The sequence below is a fragment of the Thrips palmi genome, unplaced genomic scaffold (assembly GCF_012932325.1).
Source record: "Thrips palmi isolate BJ-2018 unplaced genomic scaffold, TpBJ-2018v1 HiC_scaffold_1, whole genome shotgun sequence".
In the NCBI taxonomy this organism is placed as follows: Eukaryota; Metazoa; Arthropoda; class Insecta; order Thysanoptera; family Thripidae; genus Thrips; species Thrips palmi.
In genome coordinates, this window is record NW_023144620.1 from 1,238,655 (window position 1) to 1,259,855 (window position 21,201).

Sequence of the window (21,201 nt, forward strand, 5' to 3'; positions counted from 1 at the left end):
GGAAGCGAGGAGCTCTCAGAAGAAGAATCTGAATCAGATGACTGATCCGATGTACAGTATGGTCTATACCAATTTGAAATTCTACTATTTGTACTTAATGTGACTTTGTTATCTGATCCGATGTACAGTATGGTCTATACCAATTTGAAATTCTACTATTTGTACTTAGTGTGACTTTGTTATCTGATCCGATGTACAGGATGGTCTATACCAATTTGAAATTCTACTATTTGTACTTAGTGTGACTTTGTTATCTGATCCGATATACAGTATGGTCTATACCAAATTGAAATTCTACTGTATTTGTACTTAGTGTGACTTTGTTATCTGATCCGATGTACGGTATGGTCTATACCAATTTGAAATTCTACTATTTGTACTTAGTGTGACTTTGTTATTTTTATGTCTGACTAATGTCAATAAATCAGGTTAATTTTTTGTACTTTTGTCTCTGCATCCATCTTTCACCTGAGAGTCCATCAGGACTGAACAAGTGCAGACTGCAAATGTAGATGTTTAACGTTAAATGCATGGTGGAAAAAAGAGATATGTCAAGCTGCACCCACAAACTTGCTCAGAGGGTTTGAAATTGTATATTAAATTAGACTTCTAACAGGAGAACTAAGATCAGCAGTTTGAACCTCCAACTCCTATTCGTTCTGAAGTTACAAATGTTTACGCTAAAATTATAGAATCTCCGTTAACATTCAATACTTAGAAATGAATGGGTTGCAATGTTCAAACTGGTACTCTGAGTTTTTCTTATAGTAAGCTAATTTTTTTGCACCAATACAAATAGATCTCACCTATTTACATCATATTTTGATGACTTGTCTCATTTTGAGTGGGTCATTGTGATAAGCTGAGCTGTCACATTGTACTACTCGATTACTTGGGAAAAGTCACTGAAGTTATAGGAATACCGGTGATGAACCATTTTTTTTCAAATGATCTGTTATTGGTATGCATGAGTTTGTAAATTGCAGCCAAAACATTTTGAAACAAAAGCCTGCAAGATATTATTTTGCATTTCCCGTAAAATTAGCGAATTTGACGTATCTCTTTTTTCCGTTACCCAGCCCACTTGATAACCATTGGCTTTGCAGTGTTAAGACTGTCATTAGAAGTGCGGACACTCCGTATTCAAAAATAAGACGGCACTAAACGGGAAAGGGATGATTTGATGCATTTTGTTTGGAGCTTTTTCTTTATTGAAAACCCTTCACCAGTGCTTTATTTCTACAATTTGCTATTCAAAAGTTCAAAATGAAACATTATATGAAATAAATTTTGCAGAACAAAGTTACACACAAAAAAAAAACTAAGACTCTAAGAATTATTCAATTATCAAACTTCTCCAATATGCGATGAGCCAGGTTCGATTTCTCTTGTGCCCACACTGCTGGAAGGGCACTTAGCAGGCTGTTCACGACCTCTGTGAGCTGCTGCGCCGCCCCGTCACTTGTCGCGTGGGACGCTGCAGCGGCAATTCCTTCTATGAGCGCATCTCTCACGCTGTCCTTCCAGTAATGCTGGATTGTCGAGTATAGCATGGGGTTCAATCCAAATTCGAAGGTGACATCTTTCGATCGAAGAGCGGCTCTCAAACCTGACATGAGGGCTACTGGGCCATGAAAAGCGTCTGGAAAGGGAAAACAAGTAAATTTTCATTTAGAATCACATGTAAATAGCAAGGAATCCGGGCATGAATTAAATACTATATGTAAACACGTTAATAGCAAAATGAAAAAAAAATTGAAAATAACTTACCTGTTGGTGCTGGCAGGTCGACACGCTTTTCTCTCACCAGATCCAATGCTACCAAGCAAGAAATTACTTCTTCCACGCTCTTGGCCTGCGCGATCACAGCCTGATCCGTTTTGAAACAGTAATGCAGGTCTGTCACTTGTTTTCCGTGGCACAAATAACTACTTATTTGCTCCTGTGCCTTCCCATTTGCATTTTGTTCATAAAACGAATTTGTTTCTATAGTTTTACGTACCAAATTAAAAGTAATATTAGGTGGTTCCAACTTGTATTCCTTTCTGAAAAATGAAGTCAAAGGCCCAAATAGTTCTTTGCACGCTCTGCCAGAGGAGTTGATCGGGAACGCTCTGTTCGCCTTCCCATAAAAATCAGACATTGCTTTAATCATATTGTACTGGTGGATTTTCAGAGCGACGGACGCCGGGCCATGAGACTTTACAGACTTGTGCCTATGGATCCGTACTATGTATCTTCCATTCGTGCAGACGGCATCTTTCAATTCATTTTGGGTGAGATTCAGAACGGCACAGAGCCTCTGGCCGTGCAGCGCCAAATAGCAAGCTGACACGCACCTAACTAGTTCCATGTCACTCCTGGAATGCGCGTCGAGACGCTGTGGATCGGAAAGAACGGCTTCACACTTTGCAGCGTTTTCAGATAGGAAATCGACAATTGCCAAAAAAAGGTGCATTTTGAAACTGCCCGCTGCGAGTTTTGGCTCTCTGTTTTGCGCGAGCTGCCCTCTGCAACTTGCATTTGACGAGATCCCAGGCATCTTTCGAGTTTCTGAGTGCATCTTTCATCTGCGGTCGATATCCGACAGCATCCTTTAGTTCCCTACTCGTCAAAACAAGATCGATCAAAGTCACCATCGCCGTGCAGTGATTTTTTACAGTGTAGGGTTGAAAAGTTCTGCTCATCACCAAGATGAAATCCATTGGAATTTCGGAATCACAAAGCAGTTTAACTTCGTCATTGCTATGTGCATTTTTCTTTGCCCAATCGAAGAATCTGTGTATCATATTAGCATTTGCCCGGGCTGAAGTGGTCGTTCTGGAACCCATACTTTCTTCTACTTTTAGGTAGCTTTTAGCTGTATGGCACAAACTTTTAAACTGAGGGACTAGACCAGCTTTTGCTATGTTGGTAATCCGCTGCCGACGGTGGCTTTCCAAAGTTGTGTCCTTTCGGACAGGGTTCTGGCTGCAAGTGGAAGCAACTCCTATTTCCAACAGTGGATGATCCATTGGTACCGTGTTAGCAGCAGGGTTCTTTACTATACCGTTATCTGAGCTATTCTCGCCATCAGTCAATAATTCTTCTCTTTCCATCTCATCATTTTTTCCTGGCATCTTGCCACAATTGAAGCTTCTTTCTGCAATCGATTGTTCCAGTTCGTCTCCGGAGGTTCCTACTTGCATTCCCGATATCTGTCGGCAGTCCATGTCAGTGGCATCTTTCACAAGCACATTGTGATACAGAAGGACTCGTTTCGCCACGGTCAGATGCGATTTGCTGTCATAGAAACGGCCAAGAAGTGTCCTTACTTTGCTCTCTGTGGTTATGCGGATGCCCCGTCGGTTATAAGACTTGTATTTTAGAACGAAATCTTGCATTTTGGCACTGTTTCGGGTGATGCCATGCCGCGCCACGCCGTGTGCCCGCAGCCTCGTAATCCGTCTGGTGGAATGCAGGCACAGTGGGCACATGAAGAGCATTGCCTGCAAAAACAAAAACGAAAATAGAAAGCTACGTTAATTGAATGTCAGACTGCAAAGTGAAGAAGCGTGTTTTTATTGCATTTTAATTACCGTTCGATGTTTCACTTCTCCTGTTTTATACCGTATCGTCTCCGATTTCAACTAGGCACAGGCATAGAACGGCCCTAAGGAAAGAGAGATGCTGTTTGCGCTGATCGCGAGGGACGGATTTCAGGAGGCCCGCAATCTGCTGCGGTGCAATCTGCCGCAGACCGCTCTTAGCTCTGTGATAAATTTTGCTATTTACGCCGTGTGCACCAAACTGCAGAATCTCGCGTTGGTGCTTAGCTTCCAAGTGGCCACGCAATGTTATCACCTGGTGGAAAATGCGCCCACAAAACGGGCAGGCTCTAACGCGCTGTGGTAGAGAAGAGGTTCCGAATAAATCGACCACAGGAAAATATTCTATATGTATTTTACGACATACCCACGTCACTCACCTCTTGTTGTACGCGCGCGGCTGCAGCGCCAGAAAAAAGGGCTTTCCCCTTTGTTCTAATTCATTTTCCCAAATGGAAGTCTCTTGATGACGGGTTCAGGGCCTGCAAAGAGTGCAAAAAAAAAAGGCGCATGTAATTGGGGATTCAGTCTCATAAAAAGTGAACATGACAGTGCAAATAACAAATAATTTGGTTAGGTTTTTAAATTTTAAAACTCTATTTGCCCCAAAATGTAGTTTCAATTCTACAAGCTTTAGTTCCTTCTAAGAGTGAAAAGTTACTTCACCTTTCTGCCTGGTTTCTGGGTGGCTGTCGCCAGCCTATCAGTCGAACGGGTACGTCTGGCCAAACTTAATTGTGTAGCTGAACTCGCAATCTCTTCATCTGCCTGAAACCGAACATGTTTCTATTAACATGATATATATATATCTGTTCGACACTCTTAAGGTTTCCGAGTGCTTACCTTGTTCGATTCAAAAAACTCTGCTTCATCGGAACTTATAACGCACAAAACACCAGCCTGGGCAATTAAACGACGGTCAGTGGTCTAAATTTTCGCTTTCTTTACATCAAATCGAGATTTCTTATCCTTACCTCGTTATCCATTTAGCAAGCACGTTGAGCGGTGCGCTCCACGTGTTGTGTCGGCAGGCCGGCAGCTTCCGGAAGTGACCACAGTCAGGGCCTTGCGTCAATCCGTGTGCCAAGTCACCGCCCTCGCGTTCCGCTTCTTTTTACTTCTGTTCCTCCCTCGTTTTTTCTGCCGCCCGTAACCTACCAAATCGCCGCGTGGTTGGATCTTTCAGTCGGAGTCGCAATTTGAGTCTTTAAATGTATTTTGTGCAGAACGTCACCACGCGTGTAGCTTCAAGACTGATCAAGCCCTTGTGTTCAAGTTATCAGTTTCCAAGAAAACGTCTCAAGGTAAGCCGTAAACGTTCAAATAGGTTTCAAATTCATAACCAAACCCAAAATTTAATTGTTATATGCATTGTACCGTTCACGCTTTATGAGATTGCATTCCTATTTAAGTGCGCCTTTTTGGTGCACTGATCCCGTTTGGCATTGGAAGAGCAAATACATTGTAAATCCTTCGCATTTTATTCGTATCTTATTCTTATTGAAACGAGTCACTCATTGATTCCACGAGGCAAGTCTCACCGTGCCAAGGAAACGCCAGCAATTAACTTTAACTCATAATGAATTGATTTGTTTGCAGAATGTCCCTCATGCCCCGAGCTCCATCCGTCAAATGGCCACCAGACCGTTTAGATGACGCCCACTTTGCTGAAGACATCACCTGGGAAGAGGTCTTGGTACCGGTAAGATGCACGTTTCATTAACAAATTGATCTAACATAACCTAAAACAAAATTATTGCCGTAAGCGAACACTCGTAGTTCGTGAAACAATTATAATTTAATTTTGTTGGGTTAGGTTCTGTCCTTGAAATTACTATCTTCGGTGGAGGTTCATTGTTCCAAAAAGGGTGTTTGAAATTTGAACCATATTGAACCGTATTTGTCCTTGTTCTTGCGCAATGAACAATGTACACAGTTATTTGGGGGGTGCCTGGCCCGTTTGCGATTTAAAGTTTACCTGCAAGTAGCATGCCGATTAGATCGGGTTACTCTAACTTCTAGCTCTGGGCTGGCCGCTGGGTGGCTACTTTTTCGCCTCTCTGGTATCTGACCGTTATAATTTACGTTTGTTGCTATCTGCAAAAGCTTTTATAGTAAAACAATCAGATAGCAAATTTTGTAAGCTTTATTCTATTTCAACGTAATACTAGGTCGCGAAGGGCGCAATCCTACTTACAGTGGAGGTTCGTTGTTTTTCTGCTATCGCAATGAACAATGTACACAGTTATTTGGGAGAGTGCCTGGCCCGTTTGCGATTTGAAGTTTACCTGCAAGTAGCATGCCGATTAGATCGGGTTATCCTAACCTGGGGCGTGAAACAGGCCGCCCGCTGGCTGGCTTTTGGCCTCAGTGGTACCCGACCGCCTATTTTCGGTTCCCTTCTATTAACAGAGAATGCAAACTGCACTTGGTTCAAACTTCATACTTTGTAAATAAAATGCTAGGGATGAATATTCATTTAGTATTTTTCATGCGTCTCGAAACGAATGCGCGCGTACCTCTATCTCTACGCAGTAAAGGGGGTTCTCTTCTTTTAGCGTCTTTCGCCGCAGTCGCGGCCGGCTGCAGCTCCATAGCGTGAGGTAAATGAGTGTGCCCCTATTAACAGAGAATGCTAACTGCACTTCGTTCGAATCTCATACCCTGCAAATAAAATTTTAGAAATGAATATTCATCTAGTATTTTACAGGCATTCCTTAATGAATGCGCGCGTGTTTTTTACTACTTGCAGTGAAAGCAGTTTTGTTCATTTTGCTTTTTATTGAACGTGTCCAAATGCAATTTGTCCTACTGTACGAATGTGTTCAATTTGAACAATTGTTTATAACAATGAAAGGGCAGTTCTTCGTTCTGTTCCGATAGTAAGTCAATTTTTGCATTTTCCCCAAAATTGATTTCGCTTGAAAAATTTTCCAAGTTGCACCGGGGTGTTGCTAAAATAGTTGTTCCTATTTGTCATATTTGGTTCAATTTGAACATTTGTTATTAAAAATTTATCGAGGATACTCCGCTATGTGCAGGCGCTGGGGGTGCCCGGCCGGGGCACGGCCGCGAAGCGGCCGCGCAAAATTAGCTTACTGTAAATAGGCTTTTCCATTTAGAATTCATTTAGGTAGTCGATTAGGCGCCTCCGACCGCGTCCGGAAGCGAGTTTCTCAGGGTGCCCGCTAGCCTGCCCACCGCGTCTGCGGGTGTGCTGACCGAATCTCTCGTTAAGAGCTTTTCGGGGAATACTTAACGCAAATTGAATGCGTTTTTTACGAAATTCGTGCGCCCGCGCAAGAAAAGATTGCTGTAAATGGGAAATTTCTTTTTTCGTTCGGGTTTTTGATCAGGCTGGATCTGTCGGCCGGGTCCTGCCAACGCTGCGCGGGTGCGCCGTGTGGGGAAGTGTGGCGCGCGGGGGGCGGTATAGGCATCCGACTGAAATGATCAAAGATTTGCTTTGGAGTTCCGGCGCGCTGGCCGCCCTGGGGCTGCCAGGTGTAAGTAGTTTGTTCGTGTTTCAAAATGAAACCCGATTCATCTGCTCTCATACAAATGAATGGAGTACTTCAATTGCCCGAAGAATTTTATACTCTTGTTCGTATTTTGAACTGCGCCAAAACTTAGCTCAGAGGATTGAGGCCCGTGCCGCCCGTGTGTATCCCATTGTGTGTTTAGTCTGGCCCTGACTCAGCACGGACCTTCACGGAAGGCGACGGCCCATCCAGCCTGCTCTGTTGCGTCCTGAAGCGAAATCTCGTCCGCGACCGCGTACGCCATGTCGTCGTATTTTCTTGACTTAGAGTTTTATGAGTATCTGGAAAAGCGTTATCCGCGGCATCCACTCTTCACGACCTACCGTTTCGAGTTCGTGCCCCCGGCGTCGGTAAGTGCTTTCGTGTGCGCTTCGTCTTGAGTTGAAACATCTACTATTAGAATCGCGTCATGTCACACTTCCGGTGGTTGTAGATGTAAATAGCAGAAAATTTTGCCGTCCATAAAAGCGAGAGTTATTTGCCGAGGCGCGTTCGGTGCGAAGGTGAGGTGTACGCAAGGCACGTGATGGGATTCTCGGCGTAGTGTTTGCCTTTATTTGAAAGTTCCTGCATAAAGCAAACTTCTTCCGAAGTTGCTAATAGGATCAAGGGTGTACTTCTCCATATAGCAGACTTACCCCCCCCCCCTAGATTCCCCCCCCCCGCCGCCACTCCATCGCGTCCTGCCGCGGCGTACATCCCCGAGCCACGCGTAGTCGCCTCCGCATCCAGCATGGAAAAAATCACTTTTGAAGAGTTTTGTGCGGAGCTGGGCTTGTTTTTTGTGAGTAAAGATGGTCTTCGTGTAGGCTTCGTATTTCTTCACACGCTGCTCTTAATTGCATAGCAGTGATCAAAGGGGGCAGAGTGCAGCCTGCCGACCACCGCTGCCTCGCCGCTTCGGCTTCGCGTTTCCGGTCGCTCCGTGGTGCAGTTAGCAGCTGGGCAAGGGTCCCGCGGTTTTTTTTTCGTTAGGTTTGCATTAGTAACAGTAGTCGTTCAAAGAAACTGTTTGGCTGTAATTTGACTCCATTCAATGATCGAATTTATTTGCTGTTTGCGCCGCGTGTTGGTTTGGCCCCGGGCCGGCGGCCTGAGGAGCGTGGGACACATCGTCCTCGCTTCTTCGCATTTCCCCTCGCTTCTTCGCATTTCCGGTCGCCCCGTCGTGCAGTTAGCAGCTAGCCAGGGTCCCGCGGCCTTGTCCGTTTCGTTAGGCTTACATTTGCAACAGTGGTCGTGCAAAGAAACTCGATAGTTGCTTGGCTGTGATTTGCCTCCTTCAATGATCAAAACTGTATGCCTTTTGCGTCGCGCGTTCGTTCCTTTCTCTCTTTGCCCGGTCTCCTAATAGGAGTAATTCAAGTTGCATAGGTGTTGAATTTATCCCGTCTGCAAAAAAAAAAAAAAATTCATTACGTAGTTGCGATACGCATCTGCCGGCGATGTGCTCTGGAGTGCCGCGTTCTGCTCGTTATTCAAACTGTTTCTCTTAAGCGTTGTCCGCCTTTCAAATATCCGAAACACTTTGAGTAACGAATGCGGCGAGTTTTCGCGACTGTTTTCTGATAGGCATTTGTTCCATTTGTCCCACAGGACAGCTCAGAGCCCCAGACCGTGCCGAAGATGCTGGACGCTACTATGGACGACTCGCTGGCGTCCAAGGACGGCACAACATCAACAGACAGCGGCGTTCCGCCTGAACTGGTGGTGATGGACACGTCGGACACGGGGGATCTCAAGGTACTGTAAAAAAAAAACAAGATGCCCGCGTGTACGGTTAGGTTGGCATGCATTTGTAAAAGTACTGGTGCAAAGGTATTTGATGGTTGCTTGGCGGCATGCAAATAAGATTGAGTTGAAACCGATATAACTAAAAGTAAGTTTCTCGGCGAGAGAAAATGTAATCTGCTTTTATAGCGAGCAATACTGCTACTATTTGCCTCCATTCAATTATCAATTTCATTTGCATTCTGCATGGCGCGTTGCTTTTGCTCTCCTCGCCCTGCCATCTCGAACGTGCGAAACTTTGGTCCCTTATTTGAAATTTTTTTTTACTTGTAACGTTAACTTCATTTAGTAAGTAAAATGGCATTCCCTCCCCACGCTCTTTTGTCGGTTTTGGTGTGGAGGGGGGAAACCAGCGGGAGATGCCCGCTTGGTCTGGCCGACAGCGGCCGCCATTCGTGCAGTAGCGTCTGAAGCGAAAGGTTGTTTCGTGAAGCCCAAGAAATGCCGAAGATTAAGAAACTGTGGCGCGTGCCGCGAGTGACACTGTGAGTGTTGGGTTTTAGATTCTTTTCTAATGCTGAGCTGTAATGTGACCTTTTTCGTATGGGCATCGATGGCCACGCGCAATGCTTTTCCCCTTTTACTTGGCTGTGATTTTTCCTTCTGAGATCTGAACGGCTCTCCGTTTGTTTCCTTCGCAAATGCATTGTTTTGAAGCGCTTGCCCTCAGTGGGCCAGAAGACCGGCGGAAGCGGCCGAAATTCTAGACGCGTTTTGAGCTCGAGTCACTAAACAGGACCCTAACCTAGCGTGTGAACCCTACAATGGACTCCTCGTTCGAAGAGCAATCAATTGGTGGGATCACACGATCGGTTTGAGTCCTTTCTGGTGGCTCTTGAGGTCAAAATCAGTCCGGAATTCGTGCCGCCTCCGCCGGCCTTCTGGCCTACCGCGTTGCGTTGTTACCTAGCGGCGTAAGATTACCTTTTCGTTCCACGCCAGATTGCCACTTTCCGGCATTGCGCTAGCTTTTCAGTGTATGTACCATTGCACACATGACGGCTTGCTGAGGGCGTGTCAGGTGTTCGCTGTTCCAATTCGAGTGTTTTTTAATTTGGGCCGCTCTTAACTGTAAATGAAATGCGCGTCCTGTTTTTACATTCTCTTATTTGGCATTTAGAACAAATGCAAAGATTCCCTGTTTGTAAAATAAAATGCTGTTTACAGTGCAGTCTTTTCGTAACATAATTGTATGTGATAAAAAATAACATAAATGCCTTTTACAGTGTAAGCTCTTTGTGACAGCCTTTTAACCTTGACAGTGTACACTGTTATTTGCGAATGTGCGCGGGGCCCTGTGTAATTTTAATATTCCTCCAGATAGAATGGTTGTTAGGTTGGGTTATCCTAACCTGGGGCGTGAAACAGGCCCCCCGCGGCTGGTTTTTTGGGCCCCAGTGGTACCCGACCGCCTATTTTTGGTTCCCTTCTATTAACAGAGAATGCTAACTGCACTTGGTTCTAATGTCATACTCTGTAAATAAAATGCTAGAGATGAATATTCATTTAGTATTTTACATGCATCTCGAAATGAATGCGCAGGTACTTCTTTCTCCACGCAGTAAAATGAGTTTTTCTTCTTTTAAAAGTCTTTTGCCGCATTTGAGGCTTGCCGAAGCTTATAGCGTTAGGCAAATTGGTGTGCCCCTATTTACAGAGAATCCTAACTGCACTTGGTACGAATTTCATACCCTGCAAATAAAATTTTAGAAATGAATATTCATTTTGTACTTTTACAGGCATTTCCAAATGAATGCGCGCGTGGTTTTTTACTTCTTGCAGTAAAAGATTTGTTCTTTTTACATTTTATTTAACGTGTCCAAGTGCAGTTTGCAATCCTCAATTAGAACATTTGTAACTAACAATGTTTGGTGGTCCGTCATTCGGAATGTTTCATGTAATATGGGGTTTTTACGAAATTCGTCCCGTTTGTACTCCAATTCTAGTTGCCTTTCGTCGTTGCCATTCTTCTTCTTCTTTTTTGTCATATTTGGTTCCATTTGAACAAATTTTTTATAACAATGGAATGGCAGTTTGTCGTTTGGATTCTGATAGTCAAGTCAATTTTTGCATTTTTACCAAAACGATTTCGTTTTTAAAAATTTTTCCCAAATTGCACCGGGGGGTTGCTAAAATAGTTGTTCCTATTTGTCATATTTTTTGGGTTTAATTTGAACATTTGTTATTAACAATTTATCGAGGATACTCCGTTATGTGCATGCACTGGGGGTTCCTGGCCGGGGCACGGCCGCGGAGCGGCCGCGCAAAATCAGTGTACTGTAAATAGGCATTTTCAATTTGAATTTTTTTTGGGGAGTCGGGGAGGCGCCTCCGACCGCGTCCGGAAGCGAGTTTCTCAGGGCTTGGGTTAATAAAAAAATTACAGTGTTTGCTTGTGTTCTTTCCCAGGACTCCGGAAACGAAGGACCGCCGGAGAAACTGTTCAGCAGCACGCTGGAGTCTCCAACGGACCCCAGTCTTCCGCTGGGACAAGATGGAGGAGTATTCTTCAGCCAAAGGGCACCCGAAACCGTTGGTGGCGGGGAGAGCGACGACGACGACGACGAATCGGACGAGGTGAGTTTGCATTTGCGTAGTTTTGATGTGCAATTAGCATAAGCCCTTTATTCTTTTTAAACAACCTGCAAAAATTGGTAAAATATTTGTTTCAGGAACCTGTCGAGCAGGTCATCGTAAAGGCGCCCAAGAGACGGACCCAAGAGAAAGGGCGGGGCCCGGGGGATCAGTCTGTGAAGACGGTAATATGAAAGTTTGATACATTTTGCATTTTTCTCACTTAGCAACCAGATTTACTAACCGTAATAATTTGTTTTAACGTTGGGCAGGTGCCGGAGGCAAAGAAGAGTAGGAGGAGCAAGGACACTGAGACTACTTCCCCTCCAATTCCGAAGGGCGGCCAGAGCAAGGTAAATCGTCACCTGCAAATAGGATAATTTGGGCAAAATGTCCATTCTTTTTACTAATAAGAGTGCTTCCGTTTCCAGTCTTCCACCCCAGCAGCGTCCCCGGGAGCGGGGGAGGAAGAATCTCCGAAGGTAGCTGCGAGCGACCAGGACAAGTCGGCCGTGAGAAAATTTGGGAGAGGCCAAGAGACTTCTAGAGCAGGCCTTGGTCGCGCCAAAGGCCTTGGGCCAGAAAGTCTCGGGTCTGCCAATTTCTTTAAAAGGGGAATTTTGTCCGGGTGATTTCCTTTTTAGATTCCCCCTTTTTCCCCCGGGGAAGGCGGGGGGAAAACGGAACACGGGAACACCCCCCTTAATAACCCAAAAAAAGGGGGGTTTGGGGAACCCCGGGGACTTTACCCCCCCCCTTCCTTGGGGGGGGAAGCTGGCCTTGCCCTCCTCTCCCCGCCTTCCCCCCCCTCCCAACTTAAAAAAAATTATTCGGTTAAAATTCTTTTTTATGAGAAAATTTCCCCAAAAAAAAAAATTTAAATTACCTTTTTCACAGCTTTCCCCGGGCCCGCCTTTTCCCTTGGGGTTCCCCGTCTCTTGGGCCCCCCTTTTACCCCATGCCTTGCTCGCAGGTTCCTTGGGGAAAAAATTTTTCCTTTTTGCCAGGTTTCTTAAAAAATAAAGGGCCCCTTTTTGTAAAAAAAACATTTTTAAATTCCCAAATTTTCAAATTTTTCCCTCGGCCGTTCGGTTGGGGGGGTTTGTGTCCTTCCCCCACCCTTTCCCGGGTGCCCTTTTAAAAATTTTTCCTTTAAAACTTGGTTCCCCCCGGGAAAAAAAATGGGTTTCCTTTAATTACCCTCTTAAAAGATTCTCCCCGGCCCCCCCTTCTTTGGGGTCCTTGGGGAAAGCCACAAGGCCAAACAAATTTTAAATTTTTTTTAAAAAAAACCCAAGCCCCTGAAAAAAAACTCCCTTCCGGGCGCGGTCGGAGGCGCCTACCCGACTCCCCAAAAAAATTCAAATTGAAAATGCCTATTTACAGTACACTGATTTTGCGCGGCCGCTCCGCGGCCGTGCCCCGGCCAGGAACCCCCAGTGCATGCACATAACGGAGTATCCTCGATAAATTGTTAATAACAAATGTTCAAATTGAACCAAATATGACAAATAGGAACAACTATTTTAGCAACACCCCGGTGCAACTTGGAAAATTTTAAAAACGAAATCGATTTGGTAAAAATGCAAAAATTGACTTGACTATCAGAATCCAAACGACAAACTGCCATTCCATTGTTATAAACAATTGTTCAAATGGAACCAAATATGACAAATAGAAGAAGAAGAATGGCAACGACGAAAGGCAACTAGAATTGGAGTACAAACGGGACGAATTTCGTAAAAACCCCATATTACATGAAACATTCCGAATGACGGACCACCAAACATTGTTAGTTACAAATGTTCTAATTGAGGATTGCAAACTGCACTTGGACACGTTAAATAAAATGTAAAAAGAACAAATCTTTTTACTGCAAGAAGTAAAAAACCACGCGCGCATTCATTTGGAAATGCCTGTAAAAGTACAAAATGAATATTCATTTCTAAAATTTTATTTGCAGGGTATGAAATTCGTACCAAGTGCAGTTAGGATTCTCTGTAAATAGGGGCACACCAATTTGCCTAACGCTATAAGCTTCGGCAAGCCTCAAATGCGGCAAAAGACGTTTAAAGAAGAAAACTCATTTTACTGCGTGGAGAAAGAAGTACCTGCGCATTCATTTCGAGATGCATGTAAAATACTAAATGAATATTCATCTCTAGCATTTTATTTACAGAGTATGACATTAGAACCAAGTGCAGTTAGCATTCTCTGTTAATAGAAGGGAACCGAAAATAGGCGGTCGGGTACCACTGAGGCCAAAAACCAGCCAGCGGGCGGCCTGTTTCACGCCCCAGGTTAGGATAACCCAACCTAACAACCATTCTATCTGGAGGAATATTCAAATTACACATGGCCCGCGCACATTCGCAAATAACAGTGTACACTGTCAAGGTTAAAAGGCTGTCACAAAGAGCTTACACTGTAAAAGGCATTTATGTTACTTTTTATCACATACAATTATGTTACGAAAAGACTGCACTGTAAACAGCATTTTATTTTTACAAACAGGGAATCTTTGCATTTGTTCTAAATGCCAAATAAGAGAATGTAAAAACAGGACGCGCATTTCATTTACAGTTAAGAGCGGCCCAAATTACAAACACTCGAATTGGAACAGCGAACACCTGACACGCCCTCAGCAAGCCGTCATGTGTGCAATGGTACATACACTGAAAAGCTAGCGCAATGCCCGGAAAGTGGCAATCTGGCGTGGAACGAAAAGGTAATCTTACGCCGCTAGGTAACAACGCAACGCGGTAGGCCAGAAGGCCGGCGGAGGCGGCACGAATTCCGGACTGATTTTGACCTCAAGAGCCACCAGAAAGGACTCAAACCGATCGTGTGATCCCACCAATTGATTGCTCTTCGAACGAGGAGTCCATTGTAGGGTTCACACGCTAGGTTAGGGTCCTGTTTAGTGACTCGAGCTCAAAACGCGTCTAGAATTTCGGCCGCTTCCGCCGGTCTTCTGGCCCACTGAGGGCAAGCGCTTCAAAACAATGCATTTGCGAAGGAAACAAACGGAGAGCCGTTCAGATCTCAGAAGGAAAAATCACAGCCAAGTAAAACGGAAAAGCATTGCGCGTGGCCATCGATGCCCATACGAAAAAGGTCACATTACAGCTCAGCATTAGAAAAGAATCTAAAACCCAACACTCACAGTGTCACTCGCGGCACGCGCCACAGTCTTCTTAATCTTCGGCATTTCTTGGGCTTCACGAAACAACCTTTCGCTTCAGACGCTACTGCACGAATGGCGGCCGCTGTCGGCCAGACCAAGCGGGCATCTCCCGCTGGCTTCCCCCTCCACACCAAAACCGACAAAAGAGCGTCGGGAGGGAATGCCATTTTACTTACTAAATGAAGTTAACGTTACAATTTGTAATAAAAATTTCAAATAAGGGACCAAAGTTTCGCACGTTCGAGATGGCAGGGCGAGGAGAGCAGCAAAGCAACGCGCCATGCAGAATGCAAATGAAATTGATAATTGAATGGAGGCAAATAGTAGCAGTATTGCTCGCTATAAAAGCAGATTACATTTTCTCTCGCCGAGAAACTTACTTTTAGTTATATCGGTTTCAACTCAATCTTATTTGCATGCCGCCAAGCAACCATCAAATACCTTTGCACCAGTACTTTTACAAATGCATGCCAACCTAACCGTACACGCGGGCATCTTGTCTTTTTTTTACAGTACCTTGAGATCCCCCGTGTCCGACGTGTCCATCACCACCAGTTCAGGCGGAACGCCGCTGTCTGTTGATGTTGTGCCGTCCTTGGACGCCAGCGAGTCGTCCATAGTAGCGTCCAGCATCTTCGGCACGGTCTGGGGCTCTGAGCTGTCCTGTGGGACAAATGGAACAAATGCCTATCAGAAAACAGTCGCGAAAACTCGCCGCATTCGTTACTCAAAGTGTTTCGGATATTTGAAAGGCGGACAACGCTTAAGAGAAACAGTTTGAATAACGAGCAGAACGCGGCACTCCAGAGCACATCGCCGGCAGATGCGTATCGCAACTACGTAATGAATGTTTTTTTTTTTTGCAGACGGGATAAATTCAACACCTATGCAACTTGAATTACTCCTATTAGGAGACCGGGCAAAGAGAGAAAGGAACGAACGCGCGACGCAAAAGGCATACAGATTTGATCATTGAAGGAGGCAAATCACAGCCAAGCAACTATCGAGTTTCTTTGCACGACCACTGTTGCTAATGTAAGCCTAACGAAACGGACAAGGCCGCGGGACCCTGGCTAGCTGCTAACTGCACGACGGGGCGACCGGAAATGCGAAGAAGCGAGGGGAAATGCGAAGAAGCGAGGACGATGTGTCCCACGCTCCTCAGGCCGCCGGACCGGGCCAAACAACACGCGGCGCAAACAGCAAATAAATTCGATCATTGAATGGAGTCAAATTACAGCCAAACAGTTTCTTTGAACGACTACTGTTACTAATGCAAACCTAACGAAACAAAAACCGCGGGACCCTTGCCCAGCTGCTAACTGCACCACGGAGCGACCGGAAACGCGAAGCCGAAGCGGCGAGGCAGCGGTGGTCGGCAGGCTGCACTCTGCCCCTTCGATCACTGCTATGCAATTAAGAGCAGCGTGTGAAGAAATACGAAGCCTACACGAAGATCATCTTTACTCACAAAAATCAAGCCCAGCTCCGCACAAAACTCTTCAAAAGTGATTTTATCCATGCTGGATGCGGAGGCGACTACGCGTGGCTCGGGGATGTACGCCGCGGCAGGACGCGATGGAGTGGCGGCGGGGTGGGGGGAATCTAGGGGGAGGGGGTAAGTCTGCTATATGGAGAAGTACACCCTTGATCCTATTAGCAACTTCGGAAGAAGTTTGCTTTATGCAGGAACTTTCAAATAAAGGCAAACACTACGCCGAGAATCCCATCACGTGCCTTGCGTACACCTCACCTTCGCACCGAACGCGCCTCGGCAAATAACTCTCGCTTTTATGGACGGCAAAATTTTCTGCTATTTACATCTACAACCACCGGAAGTGTGACATGACGCGATTCTAATAGTAGATGTTTCAACTCAAGACGAAGCGCACACGAAAGCACTTACCGACGCCGGGGGCACGAACTCGAAACGGTAGGTCGTGAAGAGTGGATGCCGCGGATAACGCTTTTCCAGATACTCATAAAACTCTAAGTCAAGAAAATACGACGACATGGCGTACGCGATCGCGGACGAGATTTCGCTTCAGGACGCAACAGAGCAGGCTGGATGGGCCGTCGCCTTCCGTGAAGGTCCGTGCTGAGTCAGGGCCAGACTAAACACACAATGGGATACACACGGGCGGCACGGGCCTCAATCCTCTGAGCTAAGTTTTGGCGCAGTTCAAAATACGAACAAGAGTATAAAATTCTTCTGGCAATTGAAGTACTCCATTCATTTGTATGAGAGCAGATGAATCGGGTTTCATTTTGAAACACGAACAAACTACTTACACCTGGCAGCCACAGGGCGGCCAGCGCGCCGGAACTCCAAAGCAAATCTTTGATCATTTCAGTCGGATGCCTATACCGCCCCGCGCGCGCCACACTTCCCCACACGGCGCACCTGCGCAGCGTTGGCAGGACCCGGCCGACAGATCCAGCCTGATCAAAAACCCGAACGAAAAATGAAATCTCCTATTTACAGCAATCTTTTCTTGCGCGGCCGCACGAATTTCGTAAAAACCGCATTCAATTTGCGTTAAGTATTCCCCGAAAAGCTCTTAACGAGAGATTCGGTCAGCACACCCGCAGACGCGGTGGGCAGGCTAGCGGGCACCCTGAGAAACTCGCTTCCGGACGCGGTCGGAGGCGCCTAATCGACTACCTAAATGAATTCTAAATGGAAAAGCCTATTTACAGTAAGCTAATTTTGCGCGGCCGCTTCGCGGCCGTGCCCCGGCCAGGCACCCCCAGCGCCTGCACATAGCGGAGTATCCTCGATAAATTGTTAATAACAAATGTTCAAATTGAACCAAATATGACAAATAGGAACAACTATTTTAGCAACACCCCGGTGCAACTTGGGAAATTTTACAAGCGAAATCAATTTGGTAAAAATGCAAAAATTGACTTGACTATCGGAATCAGAACGAAGAACTGCCCTTTCATTGTTATAAACAATTGTTCAAATTGAACACATTCGTACAGTAAGACAAATTGCATTTGGACACGTTCAATGAAATGCAAAATGAACAAAACTGCTTTCACTGCAAGTAGTAAAAAACACGCGCGCATTCATTAAGGAATGCCTGTAAAATACTAGATGAATATTCATTTCTAAAACTTTATTTGCAGGGTATGAAATTCGAACGAAGTGCAGTTAGCATTCTCTGTTAATAGGGGCACACTCATTTACCTCACGCTATGGAGCTGCAGCCGGCCGCGACTGCGGCGAAAGACGCTAAAAGAAGAGAGCTCCCTTCACTGCGTAGAGATAGAGGTACGCGCGCATTCGTTTCGAGACGCATGAAAAATACTAAATAAGTATTCATCCCTAGCATTTTATTTACAAAGTATGAAGTAAGAACCAAGTGCAGTTTGCATTCTCTGTTAATAGAAGGGAACCGAAAATAGGCGGTCGGGTACCACTGAGGCCAAAAGCCAGCCAGCAGGCGGCCTGTTTCACGCCCCAGGTTAGGATAACCCGATCTAATCGGCATGCTACTTGCAGGTAAACTTCAAATCGCAAACGGGCCACGCACCCTCCCAAATAACTGTGTACATTGTTCATTGCGATAGCAGAAAAACAACGAACCTCCACTGTAAGTAGGATTGCGCCCTTCGCGACCTAGTATTACGTTGAAATAGAATAAAGCTTACAAAATTTGCTATCTGATGGTTTTACTATAAGAAGCTTTTGCAGATAGCAACAAACGTAAATTATAACGGTCAGATACCAGAGAGGCGAAAAAGTAGCCACCCAGCGCCAGCCTAGAGCTAGAAGTTAGAGTAACCCGATCTAATCGGCATGCTACTTGCAGGTAAACTTCAAATCGCAAAGGGCCACGCACCCTCCCAAATAACTGTGTACATTGTTCATTGCGATAGCAGAAAAACAACGAACCTCCACTGTAAGTAGGATTGCGCCCTTCGCGACCTAGTATTACGTTGAAATAGAATAAAGCTTAAAAATTTGCTATCTGATGGTTTTACTATAAGAAGCTTTTGCAGATAGCAACAAACGTAAATTATAACGGTCAGATACCAGAGAGGCGAAAAAGTAGCCACCCAGCGGCCAGCCTAGAGCTAGAAGTTAGAGTAACCCGATCTAATCGGCATGCTACTTGCAGGTAAACTTCAAATCGCAAACGGGCCACGCACCCTCCCAAATAACTGTGTACATTGTTCATTGCGATAGCAGAAAAACAACGAACCTCCACTGTAAGTAGGATTGCGCCCTTCGCGACCTAGTATTACGTTGAAATAGAATAAAGCTTACAAAATTTGCTATCTGATGGTTTTACTATAAGAAGCTTTTGCAGATAGCAACAAACGTAAATTATAACGGTCAGATACCAGAGAGGCGAAAAAGTAGCCACCCAGCGGCCAGCCTAGAGCTAGAAGTTAGAGTAACCCGATCTAATCGGCATGCTACTTGCAGGTAAACTTCAAATCGCAAACGGGCCACGCACCCTCCCAAATAACTGTGTACATTGTTCATTGCGATAGCAGAAAAACAACGAACCTCCACTGTAAGTAGGATTGCGCCCTTCGCGACCTAGTATTACGTTGAAATAGAATAAAGCTTACAAAATTGCTATCTGATGGTTTTACTATAAGAAGCTTTTGCAGATAGCAACAAACGTAAATTATAACGGTCAGATACCAGAGAGGCGAAAAAGTAGCCACCCAGCGGCCAGCCTAGAGCTAGAAGTTAGAGTAACCCGATCTAATCGGCATGCTACTTGCAGGTAAACTTCAAATCGCAAACGGGCCACGCACCCTCCCAAATAACTGTGTACATTGTTCATTGCGATAGCAGAAAAAACAACGAACCTCCACTGTAAGTAGGATTGCGCCCTTCGCGACCTAGTATTACGTTGAAATAGAATAAAGCTTACAAAATTTGCTATCTGATGGTTTTACTATAAGAAGCTTTTGCAGATAGCAACAAACGTAAATTATAACGGTCGGATACCAGAGAGGCGAAAAAGTAGCCACCCAGCGGCCAGCCTAGAGCTAGAAGTTAGAGTAACCCGATCTAATCGGCATGCTACTTGCAGGTAAACTTCAAATCGCAAACGGGCCACGCACCCTCCCAAATAACTGTGTACATTGTTCATTGCGATAGCAGAAAAGACAACGAACCTCCACTGTAAGTAGGATTGCGCCCTTCGCGACCTAGTATTACGTTGAAATAGAATAAAGCTTACAAAATTTGCTATCTGAATGTTTTACTAAATGAAGCTTTTGCAGATAGCAACAAACGTAAATTATAACGGTCAGATACCAGAGAGGCGAAAAAGTAGCCACCCAGCGGCCAGCCTAGAGCTAGAAGTTAGAGTAACCCGATCTAATCGGCATGCTACTTGCAGGTAAACTTCAAATCGCAAACGGGCCACGCACCCTCCCAAATAACTGTGTACATTGTTCATTGCGATAGCAGAAAAAACAACGAACCTCCACTGTAAGTAGGATTGCGCCCTTCGCGACCTAGTATTACGTTGAAATAGAATAAAGCTTACAAAATTTGCTATCTGATGGTTTTACTATAAGAAGCTTTTGCAGATAGCAACACACGAAAATTATAACGGTCGGAAACCAGAGACGCGAAAAGTTAGCCACCCAGCGGCCCACTCAGAGCCGCAAGTTAAATTAACCTAACCAAATCTAATCGGCATGCTACTTGCATATAACTTCAAATCGCAAACGGGCCATGCACTCTTCCAAATAACTGTGTACACTGTTCATTGCGCAAGAACAAGGACAAATACGGTTTAATATGGTTCAAATTTCAAACACCCTTTTTGTAACAATGAACCTCCACCGAAGATAGTAATTTCAAGGACAGAACCTAACCCAACAAAATTAAATTATAATTGTTTCACGAACTACGAGTGTTCGCTTACGGCAATAATTTTGTTTTAGGTTATGTTCGATCAATTTGTTAATGAAACGTGCATCTTACCGGTACCAAGACCTCTTCCCAGGTGATGTCTTCAGCAAAGTGGGCGTCATCTAAACGGTCTGGTGGCCATTTGACGGATGGAGCTCGGGGCATGAGGGACATTCTGCAAACAAATCAATTCAATATGAGTTAAAGTTAATTGCTGGCGTTTCCTTGGCACGGTGAGACTTGCCTCGTGGAATCAATGAGTGACTCGTTTCAATAAGAATAAGATACGAATAAAATGCGAAGGATTTACAATGTATTTGCTCTTCCAATGCCAAACGGGATCAGTGCACCAAAAAGGCGCACTTAATAGGAATGCAATCTCATAAAGCGTGAACGGTACAATGCATATAACAATTAATTTGGTTAGGTTATGAATTTGAAACCTATTTGAACGTTTACGGCTTACCTTGAGACGTTTTCTTGGAAACTGATAACTTGAAAACAAGGGCTTGATCAGTCTTGAATCTACACGCCTGGTGACGTTCTGCACAAAATACATTTAAAGACTCAAATTGCGACTCCGACTGAAAGATCCAACCACGCGGCGATTTGGTAGGTTACGGG

At 44.9% G+C, this 21,201-nt stretch overlaps 2 protein-coding genes across 2 annotated transcripts; one reads left to right on the forward strand and one right to left on the reverse strand.

Moving 5' to 3' along the window:
- Positions 1 to 1,340: 1,340 nt before the first annotated feature.
- On the reverse strand, positions 1,341 to 3,119 carry LOC117642914. Its single transcript, XM_034381555.1, has 3 exons — positions 2,834 to 3,119; positions 1,771 to 1,986; positions 1,341 to 1,642 (listed from the first exon to the last, which is right to left on the reverse strand). Exons 1-3 carry the CDS (start codon positions 3,117 to 3,119, stop codon positions 1,341 to 1,343), a joined length of 804 nt encoding a protein of 267 aa, XP_034237446.1.
- A 1,647-nt stretch (positions 3,120 to 4,766) lies between these two features.
- On the forward strand, positions 4,767 to 12,126 carry LOC117642925. The gene is made up of 7 exons (XM_034381566.1): positions 4,767 to 4,891; positions 5,187 to 5,289; positions 8,726 to 8,872; positions 11,330 to 11,497; positions 11,593 to 11,679; positions 11,767 to 11,847; positions 11,926 to 12,126. Exons 2-7 carry the CDS (start codon positions 5,188 to 5,190, stop codon positions 12,124 to 12,126), a joined length of 786 nt encoding a protein of 261 aa, XP_034237457.1. The 5' UTR covers positions 4,767 to 4,891; position 5,187.
- The last annotated feature ends 9,075 nt before the right edge of the window (positions 12,127 to 21,201 follow it).